This window comes from Antechinus flavipes, chromosome 4 (genome assembly GCF_016432865.1).
Source record: "Antechinus flavipes isolate AdamAnt ecotype Samford, QLD, Australia chromosome 4, AdamAnt_v2, whole genome shotgun sequence".
NCBI classification, from domain to species: domain Eukaryota; kingdom Metazoa; phylum Chordata; class Mammalia; order Dasyuromorphia; family Dasyuridae; genus Antechinus; species Antechinus flavipes.
The window spans coordinates 179,016,382-179,029,444 of NC_067401.1; the positions used below are offsets into that span (position 1 = coordinate 179,016,382).

The following is a 13,063-nucleotide window of genomic DNA, read 5'->3' on the forward strand; positions in this document are numbered from 1 at the left end:
AGACTTGCAGAACTTGTGAGTTTGAAATGAAATGAAATTTAACCATTTTGTGTTTTGGAGTTCTCAACCTTGGTTTATTGTTGTTTTTTCAGGAAGTGATCTGTGAATTCTTTCAGTTAGATTTTCATTTTCTTCTATTCTTTCCTTAATTATAGTGTTGAAATTCTTTGTCCTGTCTGGGAGACTACTGATCCTTTTTTTGAAAGCAGTATGTTTTGCTTCTTTTTAATCTATTTACCTTTCTTTTCCCACTAATGAATCTGGATTGTCCCTGTAGCAGTAGACTAAATGATTATATGCTTTCTTTAGATCTGTAAAAGAAAGGACCTGATAAACTCATTAAAATCACCAATTTGGCTTAATGTATTAATCTACTTAAGAGTGATTTATGTTTCAATTATGGCAAAAGCCTTAAATCAGATAAGCATGCTTAAAAGTCACTAGTCTATGAGCAAACATTTATTAAGAGTTTGCTATGTGCCACACACACAGTTGTGGTTTATAAAGAAAAACAAAAATAGTCGTATATACCATTCTTATGTTAGACCAGTCCATTGCTTTTTGTAGTCTATAGCATACTGGACAAAGCTTCGTTGATCAGTTTCATTTGCAAAAAATTAGTAAGGTATCTTTTTATTCTAATGTTTGTGTAGGTGACTTTGTACTAATTTCTACTCCTTTCCTCTCCCATTCTTGGAATTCCTTCTTGCCTTTGAATTCCTAGTTTTCTTTGAAGTTCAGTACAGTCACTTCCTATAGGACAAAGATTCTTAAATTATGAGTTGTGACCCCAAGTGGGACTGTGTATCTGAATGTAGGGGTCACAAAAAATTTGGCAGCAGTAAAAGGTATCAGATATTTTGCCAAGATTTCATTCTTTTATACAAAAATAAACAAGCACATCCATCTCATTAGTATACAAATTTGCTTTTGTGTTTAATAAATCATAAAATTATATGCATACCAAAGAATTACTTTAAAATAAATTTCTTTATTATTTATTATCAGTAAATGTTTGATTTGTATATTTTATATGCCTATATACCCAGAGTCATAAAAAATTCTCAGACAAAAAAGGGTCACAAGTGGAAAAAGTTCAGGAAGCTATGCTATAGCAGACATTTCCTGATTTTCTCCTTTCCCTATTAAATTAGAGCCTCCTTTTCCCTCCACTCCTCCTGAAATTACTTCATATTTCCTTTCTATATGTCTTACATATGCTTACTTCTATATATGTTACTTCTACACCCACTGTAAGACACTTGAAGACAAGTACATTTTCATTTCTGTTTTTGTATCCTTATTGCTTAAAGTTTGACACAAAATAGACACTTAATAAATGCTTATTGATTGATTTTTTTTTTCATAATTCAGACATCAGTGAAGACTGAGGAAGACGACCAATTCCTTGTTTCAGAAGATTGGCAATGTTTTGACCCAACTGAGAAGAATACATGTGGAAATGTGGAGCTGAAGAACCTTGACTTGTTAAGTAAGGAAAGACCATTGGTACCACTTCACCCCATGCTCCAACCCTTCAACTCTGACTTTGCTAGTAACCAATCACTGTTCCATATCTTTGATAATCCTCTCTTGCTAACCTTGTTTGTTATCACTGTTTCCTACCTTCCCTAATCCTCTGAGCTTCCTAGTCACCCCAGATTTATCCATATCCACATTGTTCTCATCTTTTTACTCTTCTTTTTCTACATAGAACCTTTTCCAATGAACTTGTTCCTCATTCTATGAGCCAATTCAAAATCACACTTAACTCCTCTTCCTCTACCCTAGCCATATCTTCATCTTCAGTGTCAAAATCTTTCTTGTTTAAAAATACCCTTGTGTAACTCTTCTCCCACTTCAATCTTATCTGATCTTTCCAAATACTTTCTGCCTTCTTTATTCTTTTTAGTACTTTTTTACTTTCTCTTCCTCTTTCCCCATATTGCGACACATTTAAGTCCTACATTCCCATCACAAATGTTTCATTTGAATCATCTTACTCCCCCTATTTTAAGTTCCTTTCTCCTAGAATAGGGGACTGGTGACATTTAGATGTTTTGTTTATTTCAGCTGGAGAAGTCATGATTAAAGATGGAATGTTGCTTCCAAAGCCAGAAATTTCTAAAGAAGCAGAGCCACAGGAAGAGGTTTCTAGTGCACTCAAAAGGTATGTTCTCTGGGTTACCAGTGTTAAGAATCTTGTGAACAACAGGTTGTAAAGCAAGCAAATAAAACACTCAGGCAGGACAGTTAAATGTCTGTTAGATAATGGAAAAACTTCATTGAGAGCTTCAAATGAAAGTTACTCCATGATTCTTTCACTTATAATTTCTTTCTGGCATATGGTTGGTCATCTTTGCATATCAAAGCCAGATAAGAGCTAGCTCTCTGACTCTGTCTCTGTCAGTTAATAAGTGTATGTATGTTTTTTCCCATGCCATATATTTGGTCATACTTATGTGGCTTTTTTTTCTATCACCCAATAGATCTAACATCATTAGTTATGTTACAATGCAATTCTCTTCATGAAGTTTCCTTACATCATGTTACTTAAAGCAATTCTGACAAAGACATTTCATAGCATGCTTTCCCTCTCTGCCTTCTCTATAGATTTCTTATAAATTACAAAACACAACTTCTTCTTGACCTATAGAGAGAAGTGCTTCATAAGACATTTCTTAAATATGTATTTTGTATATATTTATATATGCAACATATATAGATATATATGTATGTTGTTTTCTTAATCTTCCCACATGTTGACACCATTGTCTCTTCATTTTGATTTACCTTCACCCTGGTAGATGTAGATTTTCAGAGACAAACCAACTACCCTAATTTACATTTAAATTCTCTCATGGTCTAAGGAGTAATTCTGTTATGAGAAGATATACTCCCCTTTTAACAACCTTTTAACAATTGAGCCCCCATCCAGTATATTTTTAGACAATTAAGTGGCAGAATGGATAGAGAGATGGATTTGGATTCAAGAACAATTGAGTTCATATCTTGCCCCAGATAGTTACTTGTTTGTAAAATTGTTGAGTTCTAAATTCTCTCCCTTATCCCCACCCACAATTAAGAAACCACATGTGAAATTATACAAAATATTTCTATAAAAGTCAAGTTGTGAAAGAAAACATAAATCTCTCATCCTAATGAAAATAAATATCCTCAAAAAAAATTAAGCTTAAAAAAAGAAAGAGAAAGAGAAAATGCTTTGATCTGAATTCAGACACATTCAATTCCTTCTTTGGGTATGAATAGAATTTTTCATTCTAAGTCCTTCATAGTAGTTGTGGATATTGTATTCCTGAAAACAGCAAAGTCATTTCCATCTGGTCATTCCAGAACTATTACTTTGTATATAATACATTTCACTTTGTTTGAGTTCAAGGAGGATTTTCCAGGTGTTTTAGTTTAGTTTAGTTTAGTTTTTTTTCCCCCCAGCACATCTTGCTAATCATTTTCCATAGAACAATAATATTCCATCACAAATACATACCACACTTTATTTAGCTATTCCTCAATTGATAAGTATCCACTCGATTTCCAAGTGTTTTTGCCATGAGAAGAGAGCTGCTATAGGTATTTTCTGTATGTACAGATTATTGGGAATAATACTATATCATTTACCTCCCAGAGTCCTGAAAATAAAATGAAATATTTGTAAATTGACTTGAAAATTTTAATGTGCTATATATATGTGTGTGTGTGTGTGTGTGTGTGTGTGTATTTATTTATATATAAAATATGCTTACATATAATTTGCTATTATATATAACATGCTATTAGCATTGTCATGATTATAATTATTATTTTCTAACTAGATACAATAATGATGCTTTTAGATAGTAAAAATAATCACTTATTCAATAAATGGCAAAAGAAATCTCATCCCAGATGCTAATACATTATAATCGTTTCATAAACAATAAATTATAATACCCATATAAGCCTGTGTCATACTCTCCCACTAACGTATTCAGTATCTACAGTGAAGAATGAGATCCACGGAAACCTGACAGGGAGACACAAGGAAGGAAAAGCTCTATCCCATAACTCTGGACTTTTGAGGCTTTGATGTTTTGGGTCTCTTCAGGGCATCGGCATAACATAAAATTGCTTTGCCCTTGCCCTTGCCACTCTTTAGTTGTGCAGCCCTTTTGAATCCCAGTCACCCTTAACAAGAGAGAGCCAGTAAAAGTGTTCTGAATGGAGAAGTGGGGTGTTGTGTGGATAGAAAATAGACCGCAGAGTACATGGAAGAAAAAAGGAAGACAGGAAAGGTCAGTCTAAACTAGATAAGACTTTAAGAGGTAAAGGATTTCATTGGGTCTTGGAAGCAGGAGGAGGTCACTGGAATTTATTGAGAAAGGGGTTATATGGTCAGATCTGTACTTTATGGAGATTATTTGACTGCTGAGTTATCACTCAGATAACTATCTATCAGGTATATAGGAGTAGATAAAAACTTGAGGAAGGGTATTGCTGGTAATAAAGATAATGAAGGTGTGCATTAGAAAGGTTGTAGTGTTAATAGAGAGAGCATATCTGAGAATTTCTATGAAGGTAGAAATGACAGGCCTTCCTTGACAATTGATTGCATAAGAGGGGTGAGAATAAGAAAATGGAAATTCTGTCTCAGATAAGAACCTGGATGTTAATGGTATACCCTCAACAGTATAGGAGAAATTAGGACGGGGGGGAAGTTTCTGGGGATGTGGGCAGGGAAGCAAAGACAGTTTAGTTTTAGATGTCTGCAAGGGCATCTGGTTCAAGGTGGCAGTTGAGTATATGAAACTGGAGCTAGGAAAGAAGTTAGGACTCAATAAAGAGATCTAAGAATCATATTCATAAAAATAATCATTGAAACCATGGAACCTAATGAGATAATATAGTATAGAGAAGAAAGCCCAAGACAGAATCTTGGTGGACACCCATAGTTTTAATGAGCAAAATGTAGATGAAGGTCTCTCCAAAGAGAGAGAAACAGTCAGAGGTATAAGGAGAACTAGGGGAGAACAGTGTCATGAAAACCTAAGGGGAAAAGAGTATCTAGGAGAAGCAGATCAATAACATCAAGATTAAGAGGTTAAGAAGGAGAGAGGTCAAGTATTGAGGAAAAAACATTACATTTGATAAGCATGTGCTGGTAGATGGAGGGAATAGAAAAAGAAAAGATTTAAGATGAAATATAGATTTTTACCTATGAAATAGGCATTCTAGATAGTATATTGGAAGGGTTATGTAGCTTTAGACTAGGAAGGTGGGAGCTTTGAATTTTTTTTTTAAATAATTATAACTTTTTATTGACAGAACCCATGCCTGGGTAATTTTTTACAACATTATCCCTTGCACTCACTTCTGTTCCGACTTTTCCTCTCCCTCCTTTCACCCCCTCCCCCACATGGCAAGCAGTCCTATACATGTTAAATATGTCACAGTGAGAAGGGAAAAGTGGAAAGGGAAGGAATAAGCTAAGCGGAAGGGAATACGGGAACTGGGAGGGAAAGGGGTAAGATAGGGGGAGGAACTCTAAGGCGGGGGGAGGGACACTAAAAAGGGAGGGCTGTGAGAAACAAGGGGTGCTCACAAGCTTAATACTTGGAAGGGGGGGAAAGGGGAAAGAAGGGAGGAAAGCATAAACCGGGGTTAACAAGATGGCAAGTAATACAGAATTGGTCATTCTAACCATAAATGTGAACGGGGTAAACTCCCCCATAAAGAGGAAGCGGTTAGCAGAATGGATTAAAAGCCAGAATCCTACAATATGTTGTTTACAGGAAACACACCTGAAGCGGGGAGATACATGCAGGTTAAAGGTAAAAGGTTGGAGCAAAATCTACTATGCTTCAGGTGAAGCCAAAAAAGCAGGGGTAGCCATCCTGATCTCAGATCAAGCTAAAGCAAAAATTGACCTAATTAAAAGAGATAAGGAAGGACACTATATCTTGCTAAAGGGTAGCATGGATAATGAAGCACTATCTATATTAAACATATATGCACCAAGTGGGGTAGCATCTAAATTCTTAAAAGAGAAACTAAGAGAGCTGCAAGAAGTTTCTACTCCTTTCCTCTCCCATTCTTGGAATTCCTTCTTGCCTTTGAATTCCTAGTTTTCTTTGAAGTTCAGTACAGTCACTTCCTATAGGACAAAGATTCTTAAATTATGAGTTGTGACCCCAAGTGGGACTGTGTATCTGAATGTAGGGGTCACAAAAAATTTGGCAGCAGTAAAAGGTATCAGATATTTTGCCAAGATTTCATTCTTTTATACAAAAATAAACAAGCACATCCATCTCATTAGTATACAAATTTGCTTTTGTGTTTAATAAATCATAAAATTATATGCATACCAAAGAATTACTTTAAAATAAATTTCTTTATTATTTATTATCAGTAAATGTTTGATTTGTATATTTTATATGCCTATATACCCAGAGTCATAAAAAATTCTCAGACAAAAAAGGGTCACAAGTGGAAAAAGTTCAGGAAGCTATGCTATAGCAGACATTTCCTGATTTTCTCCTTTCCCTATTAAATTAGAGCCTCCTTTTCCCTCCACTCCTCCTGAAATTACTTCATATTTCCTTTCTATATGTCTTACATATGCTTACTTCTATATATGTTACTTCTACACCCACTGTAAGACACTTGAAGACAAGTACATTTTCATTTCTGTTTTTGTATCCTTATTGCTTAAAGTTTGACACAAAATAGACACTTAATAAATGCTTATTGATTGATTTTTTTTTTCATAATTCAGACATCAGTGAAGACTGAGGAAGACGACCAATTCCTTGTTTCAGAAGATTGGCAATGTTTTGACCCAACTGAGAAGAATACATGTGGAAATGTGGAGCTGAAGAACCTTGACTTGTTAAGTAAGGAAAGACCATTGGTACCACTTCACCCCATGCTCCAACCCTTCAACTCTGACTTTGCTAGTAACCAATCACTGTTCCATATCTTTGATAATCCTCTCTTGCTAACCTTGTTTGTTATCACTGTTTCCTACCTTCCCTAATCCTCTGAGCTTCCTAGTCACCCCAGATTTATCCATATCCACATTGTTCTCATCTTTTTACTCTTCTTTTTCTACATAGAACCTTTTCCAATGAACTTGTTCCTCATTCTATGAGCCAATTCAAAATCACACTTAACTCCTCTTCCTCTACCCTAGCCATATCTTCATCTTCAGTGTCAAAATCTTTCTTGTTTAAAAATACCCTTGTGTAACTCTTCTCCCACTTCAATCTTATCTGATCTTTCCAAATACTTTCTGCCTTCTTTATTCTTTTTAGTACTTTTTTACTTTCTCTTCCTCTTTCCCCATATTGCGACACATTTAAGTCCTACATTCCCATCACAAATGTTTCATTTGAATCATCTTACTCCCCCTATTTTAAGTTCCTTTCTCCTAGAATAGGGGACTGGTGACATTTAGATGTTTTGTTTATTTCAGCTGGAGAAGTCATGATTAAAGATGGAATGTTGCTTCCAAAGCCAGAAATTTCTAAAGAAGCAGAGCCACAGGAAGAGGTTTCTAGTGCACTCAAAAGGTATGTTCTCTGGGTTACCAGTGTTAAGAATCTTGTGAACAACAGGTTGTAAAGCAAGCAAATAAAACACTCAGGCAGGACAGTTAAATGTCTGTTAGATAATGGAAAAACTTCATTGAGAGCTTCAAATGAAAGTTACTCCATGATTCTTTCACTTATAGTTTCTTTCTGGCATATGGTTGGTCATCTTTGCATATCAAAGCCAGATAAGAGCTAGCTCTCTGACTCTGTCTCTGTCAGTTAATAAGTGTATGTATGTTTTTTCCCATGCCATATATTTGGTCATACTTATGTGGCTTTTTTTTCTATCACCCAATAGATCTAACATCATTAGTTATGTTACAATGCAATTCTCTTCATGAAGTTTCCTTACATCATGTTACTTAAAGCAATTCTGACAAAGACATTTCATAGCATGCTTTCCCTCTCTGCCTTCTCTATAGATTTCTTATAAATTACAAAACACAACTTCTTCTTGACCTATAGAGAGAAGTGCTTCATAAGACATTTCTTAAATATGTATTTTGTATATATTTATATATGCAACATATATAGATATATATGTATGTTGTTTTCTTAATCTTCCCACATGTTGACACCATTGTCTCTTCATTTTGATTTACCTTCACCCTGGTAGATGTAGATTTTCAGAGACAAACCAACTACCCTAATTTACATTTAAATTCTCTCATGGTCTAAGGAGTAATTCTGTTATGAGAAGATATACTCCCCTTTTAACAACCTTTTAACAATTGAGCCCCCATCCAGTATATTTTTAGACAATTAAGTGGCAGAATGGATAGAGAGATGGATTTGGATTCAAGAACAATTGAGTTCATATCTTGCCCCAGATAGTTACTTGTTTGTAAAATTGTTGAGTTCTAAATTCTCTCCCTTATCCCCACCCACAATTAAGAAACCACATGTGAAATTATACAAAATATTTCTATAAAAGTCAAGTTGTGAAAGAAAACATAAATCTCTCATCCTAATGAAAATAAATATCCTCAAAAAAAATTAAGCTTAAAAAAAGAAAGAGAAAGAGAAAATGCTTTGATCTGAATTCAGACACATTCAATTCCTTCTTTGGGTATGAATAGAATTTTTCATTCTAAGTCCTTCATAGTAGTTGTGGATATTGTATTCCTGAAAACAGCAAAGTCATTTCCATCTGGTCATTCCAGAACTATTACTTTGTATATAATACATTTCACTTTGTTTGAGTTCAAGGAGGATTTTCCAGGTGTTTTAGTTTAGTTTAGTTTAGTTTTTTTTCCCCCCAGCACATCTTGCTAATCATTTTCCATAGAACAATAATATTCCATCACAAATACATACCACACTTTATTTAGCTATTCCTCAATTGATAAGTATCCACTCGATTTCCAAGTGTTTTTGCCATGAGAAGAGAGCTGCTATAGGTATTTTCTGTATGTACAGATTATTGGGAATAATACTATATCATTTACCTCCCAGAGTCCTGAAAATAAAATGAAATATTTGTAAATTGACTTGAAAATTTTAATGTGCTATATATATGTGTGTGTGTGTGTGTGTGTGTGTGTGTATTTATTTATATATAAAATATGCTTACATATAATTTGCTATTATATATAACATGCTATTAGCATTGTCATGATTATAATTATTATTTTCTAACTAGATACAATAATGATGCTTTTAGATAGTAAAAATAATCACTTATTCAATAAATGGCAAAAGAAATCTCATCCAGATGCTAATACATTATAATCGTTTCATAAACAATAAATTATAATACCCATATAAGCCTGTGTCATACTCTCCCACTAACGTATTCAGTATCTACAGTGAAGAATGAGATCCACGGAAACCTGACAGGGAGACACAAGGAAGGAAAAGCTCTATCCCATAACTCTGGACTTTTGAGGCTTTGATGTTTTGGGTCTCTTCAGGGCATCGGCATAACATAAAATTGCTTTGCCCTTGCCCTTGCCACTCTTTAGTTGTGCAGCCCTTTTGAATCCCAGTCACCCTTAACAAGAGAGAGCCAGTAAAAGTGTTCTGAATGGAGAAGTGGGGTGTTGTGTGGATAGAAAATAGACCGCAGAGTACATGGAAGAAAAAAGGAAGACAGGAAAGGTCAGTCTAAACTAGATAAGACTTTAAGAGGTAAAGGATTTCATTGGGTCTTGGAAGCAGGAGGAGGTCACTGGAATTTATTGAGAAAGGGGTTATATGGTCAGATCTGTACTTTATGGAGATTATTTGACTGCTGAGTTATCACTCAGATAACTATCTATCAGGTATATAGGAGTAGATAAAAACTTGAGGAAGGGTATTGCTGGTAATAGAGATAATGAAGGTGTGCATTAGAAAGGTTGTAGTGTTAATAGAGAGAGCATATCTGAGAATTTCTATGAAGGTAGAAATGACAGGCCTTCCTTGACAATTGATTGCATAAGAGGGGTGAGAATAAGAAAATGGAAATTCTGTCTCAGATAAGAACCTGGATGTTAATGGTATACCCTCAACAGTATAGGAGAAATTAGGACGGGGGGGAAGTTTCTGGGGATGTGGGCAGGGAAGCAAAGACAGTTTAGTTTTAGATGTCTGCAAGGGCATCTGGTTCAAGGTGGCAGTTGAGTATATGAAACTGGAGCTAGGAAAGAAGTTAGGACTCAATAAAGAGATCTAAGAATCATATTCATAAAAATAATCATTGAAACCATGGAACCTAATGAGATAATATAGTATAGAGAAGAAAGCCCAAGACAGAATCTTGGTGGACACCCATAGTTTTAATGAGCAAAATGTAGATGAAGGTCTCTCCAAAGAGAGAGAAACAGTCAGAGGTATAAGGAGAACTAGGGGAGAACAGTGTCATGAAAACCTAAGGGGAAAAGAGTATCTAGGAGAAGCAGATCAATAACATCAAGATTAAGAGGTTAAGAAGGAGAGAGGTCAAGTATTGAGGAAAAAACATTACATTTGATAAGCATGTGCTGGTAGATGGAGGGAATAGAAAAAGAAAAGATTTAAGATGAAATATAGATTTTTACCTATGAAATAGGCATTCTAGATAGTATATTGGAAGGGTTATGTAGCTTTAGACTAGGAAGGTGGGAGCTTTGAATTTTTTTTTTAAATAATTATAACTTTTTATTGACAGAACCCATGCCTGGGTAATTTTTTACAACATTATCCCTTGCACTCACTTCTGTTCCGACTTTAACTCTCCCTCCTTTCACCCCCTCCCCCACATGGCAAGCAGTCCTATACATGTTAAATATGTCACAGTGAGAAGGGAAAAGTGGAAAGGGAAGGAATAAGCTAAGCGGAAGGGAATACGGGAACTGGGAGGGAAAGGGGTAAGATAGGGGGAGGAACTCTAAGGCGGGGGGAGGGACACTAAAAAGGGAGGGCTGTGAGAAACAAGGGGTGCTCACAAGCTTAATACTTGGAAGGGGGGAAAGGGGAAAGAAGGGAGGAAAGCATAAACCGGGGTTAACAAGATGGCAAGTAATACAGAATTGGTCATTCTAACCATAAATGTGAACGGGGTAAACTCCCCCATAAAGAGGAAGCGGTTAGCAGAATGGATTAAAAGCCAGAATCCTACAATATGTTGTTTACAGGAAACACACCTGAAGCGGGGAGATACATGCAGGTTAAAGGTAAAAGGTTGGAGCAAAATCTACTATGCTTCAGGTGAAGCCAAAAAAGCAGGGGTAGCCATCCTGATCTCAGATCAAGCTAAAGCAAAAATTGACCTAATTAAAAGAGATAAGGAAGGACACTATATCTTGCTAAAGGGTAGCATGGATAATGAAGCACTATCTATATTAAACATATATGCACCAAGTGGGGTAGCATCTAAATTCTTAAAAGAGAAACTAAGAGAGCTGCAAGAAGAAATAGACAGTAAAACTATAATAGTGGGAGATCTTAACCTTGCACTCTCAGAATTAGATAAATCAAACCAGAAAATAAATAAGAAAGAAGTTAAAGAGGTAAACAGAATACTAGAAAAGCTAGATATGATAGATCTCTGGAGAAAATGTAATGGAGACAGAAAGGAATACACTTTCTTTTCAGCAGTTCATGGAACCTATACAAAAATTGACCATATATTAGGACATAAAAACCTCAAACTCAAATGTAGTAAGGCAGAAATAGTAAATGCATCCTTTTCAGACCACGATGCAATGAAAATTACATTCAACAAAAAAGCAGGGGGAAGTAGACCAAAAAATAATTGGAAACTAAATAATCTCATACTAAAGAATGATTGGGTAAAACAGCAAATCATAGACATAATTAATAACTTCACCCAAGAAAACGATAATAATGAGACATCATACCAAAATGTATGGGATGCAGCCAAAGCGGTAATAAGGGGAAATTTCATATCTCTAGAGGCCTATTTGTATAAAATAGAGAAAGAGAAGGTCAATGAATTGGGTTTGCAAATAAAAATGCTAGAAAAGGAACAAATTAAAAACCCCCAGTCAAACACTAAACTTGAAATTCTAAAAGTAAAAGGTGAGATCAATAAAATTGAAAGTAAAAAAACTATTGAATTGATTAATAAAACTAAGAGTTGGTTCTATGAAAAAACCAACAAAATAGACAAACCCTTAGTAAATCTGATTAAAAAAAGGAAAGAGGAAAATCAAATTGTTAGTCTTAAAAATGAAAAGGGAGAACTCACCACTAACGAAGAGGAAATTAGAGCAATAATTAGGAGTTACTTTGCCCAACTTTATGCCAATAAATTCGACAACTTAAATGAAATAGAAAAATACCTCCAAAAATACAGCTTGCCCAAACTAACAGAGGAAGAAGTAAATATCCTAAACAGTCCCATCTCAGAAAAAGAAATAGAACAAACTATCAATCAACTCCCTAAGAAAAAATCCCCAGGACCAGATGGATTTACATGTGAATTCTACCAAACATTTAAAGAACAATTAACTCCAATGTTATATAAACTATTTGAAAAAATAGGGATTGAAGGAGTCCTACCAAACTCCTTTTATGACACAGATATGGTACTGATACCTAAACCAGGTAGGCTGAAAACAGAGAAAGAAAATTATAGACCAATCTCCCTAATGAATATTGATGCTAAAATCTTAAATAAAATATTAGCAAAAAGATTACAGAAAATTGTCACCAGGATAATACACTATGACCAAGTAGGATTTATACCAGGAATGCAGGGCTGGTTCAATATTAGGAAAACTATTAGCATAATTGACTATATCAATAACCAAACAAACAAAAACCACATGATCATCTCAATAGATGCAGAAAAAGCATTTGATAAAATCCAACATCCATTCCTAATAAAAACACTTGAGAGCATAGGAATAAATGGACTTTTCCTTAAAATAGTCAGGAGCATATATTTAAAACCATCAGTAAGCATCATATGCAATGGGGAAAAACTGGAACCTTTCCCAGTAAGATCTGGAGTGAAGCAAGGTTGCCCACTATCACCATTATTATTT

General features: G+C 34.9%; 1 protein-coding gene across 4 annotated transcripts in view; it reads left to right on the plus strand.

The window, feature by feature from the left end:
• The first annotated feature begins 944 nt into the window (after positions 1-944).
• Positions 945-13,063, plus strand: part of PGBD1 (piggyBac transposable element derived 1) — a 35,302-nt gene continuing 23,183 nt past the window's right edge. The window contains exons 1-2 of one of the 4 annotated variants that reach the window (XM_051995590.1): positions 945-1,492; positions 2,074-2,170. In XM_051995590.1, coding sequence (XP_051851550.1) covers positions 2,085-2,170 — 86 coding nt within the window. In that variant the 5' untranslated portion in view covers positions 945-1,492; positions 2,074-2,084. Of the gene's footprint in view, positions 1,493-2,073; positions 2,171-6,349; positions 6,891-7,471; positions 7,569-13,063 lie in introns of those variants that run through there. The other 3 variants (XM_051995592.1, XM_051995593.1, XM_051995589.1) reach the window with 3 other exon arrangements.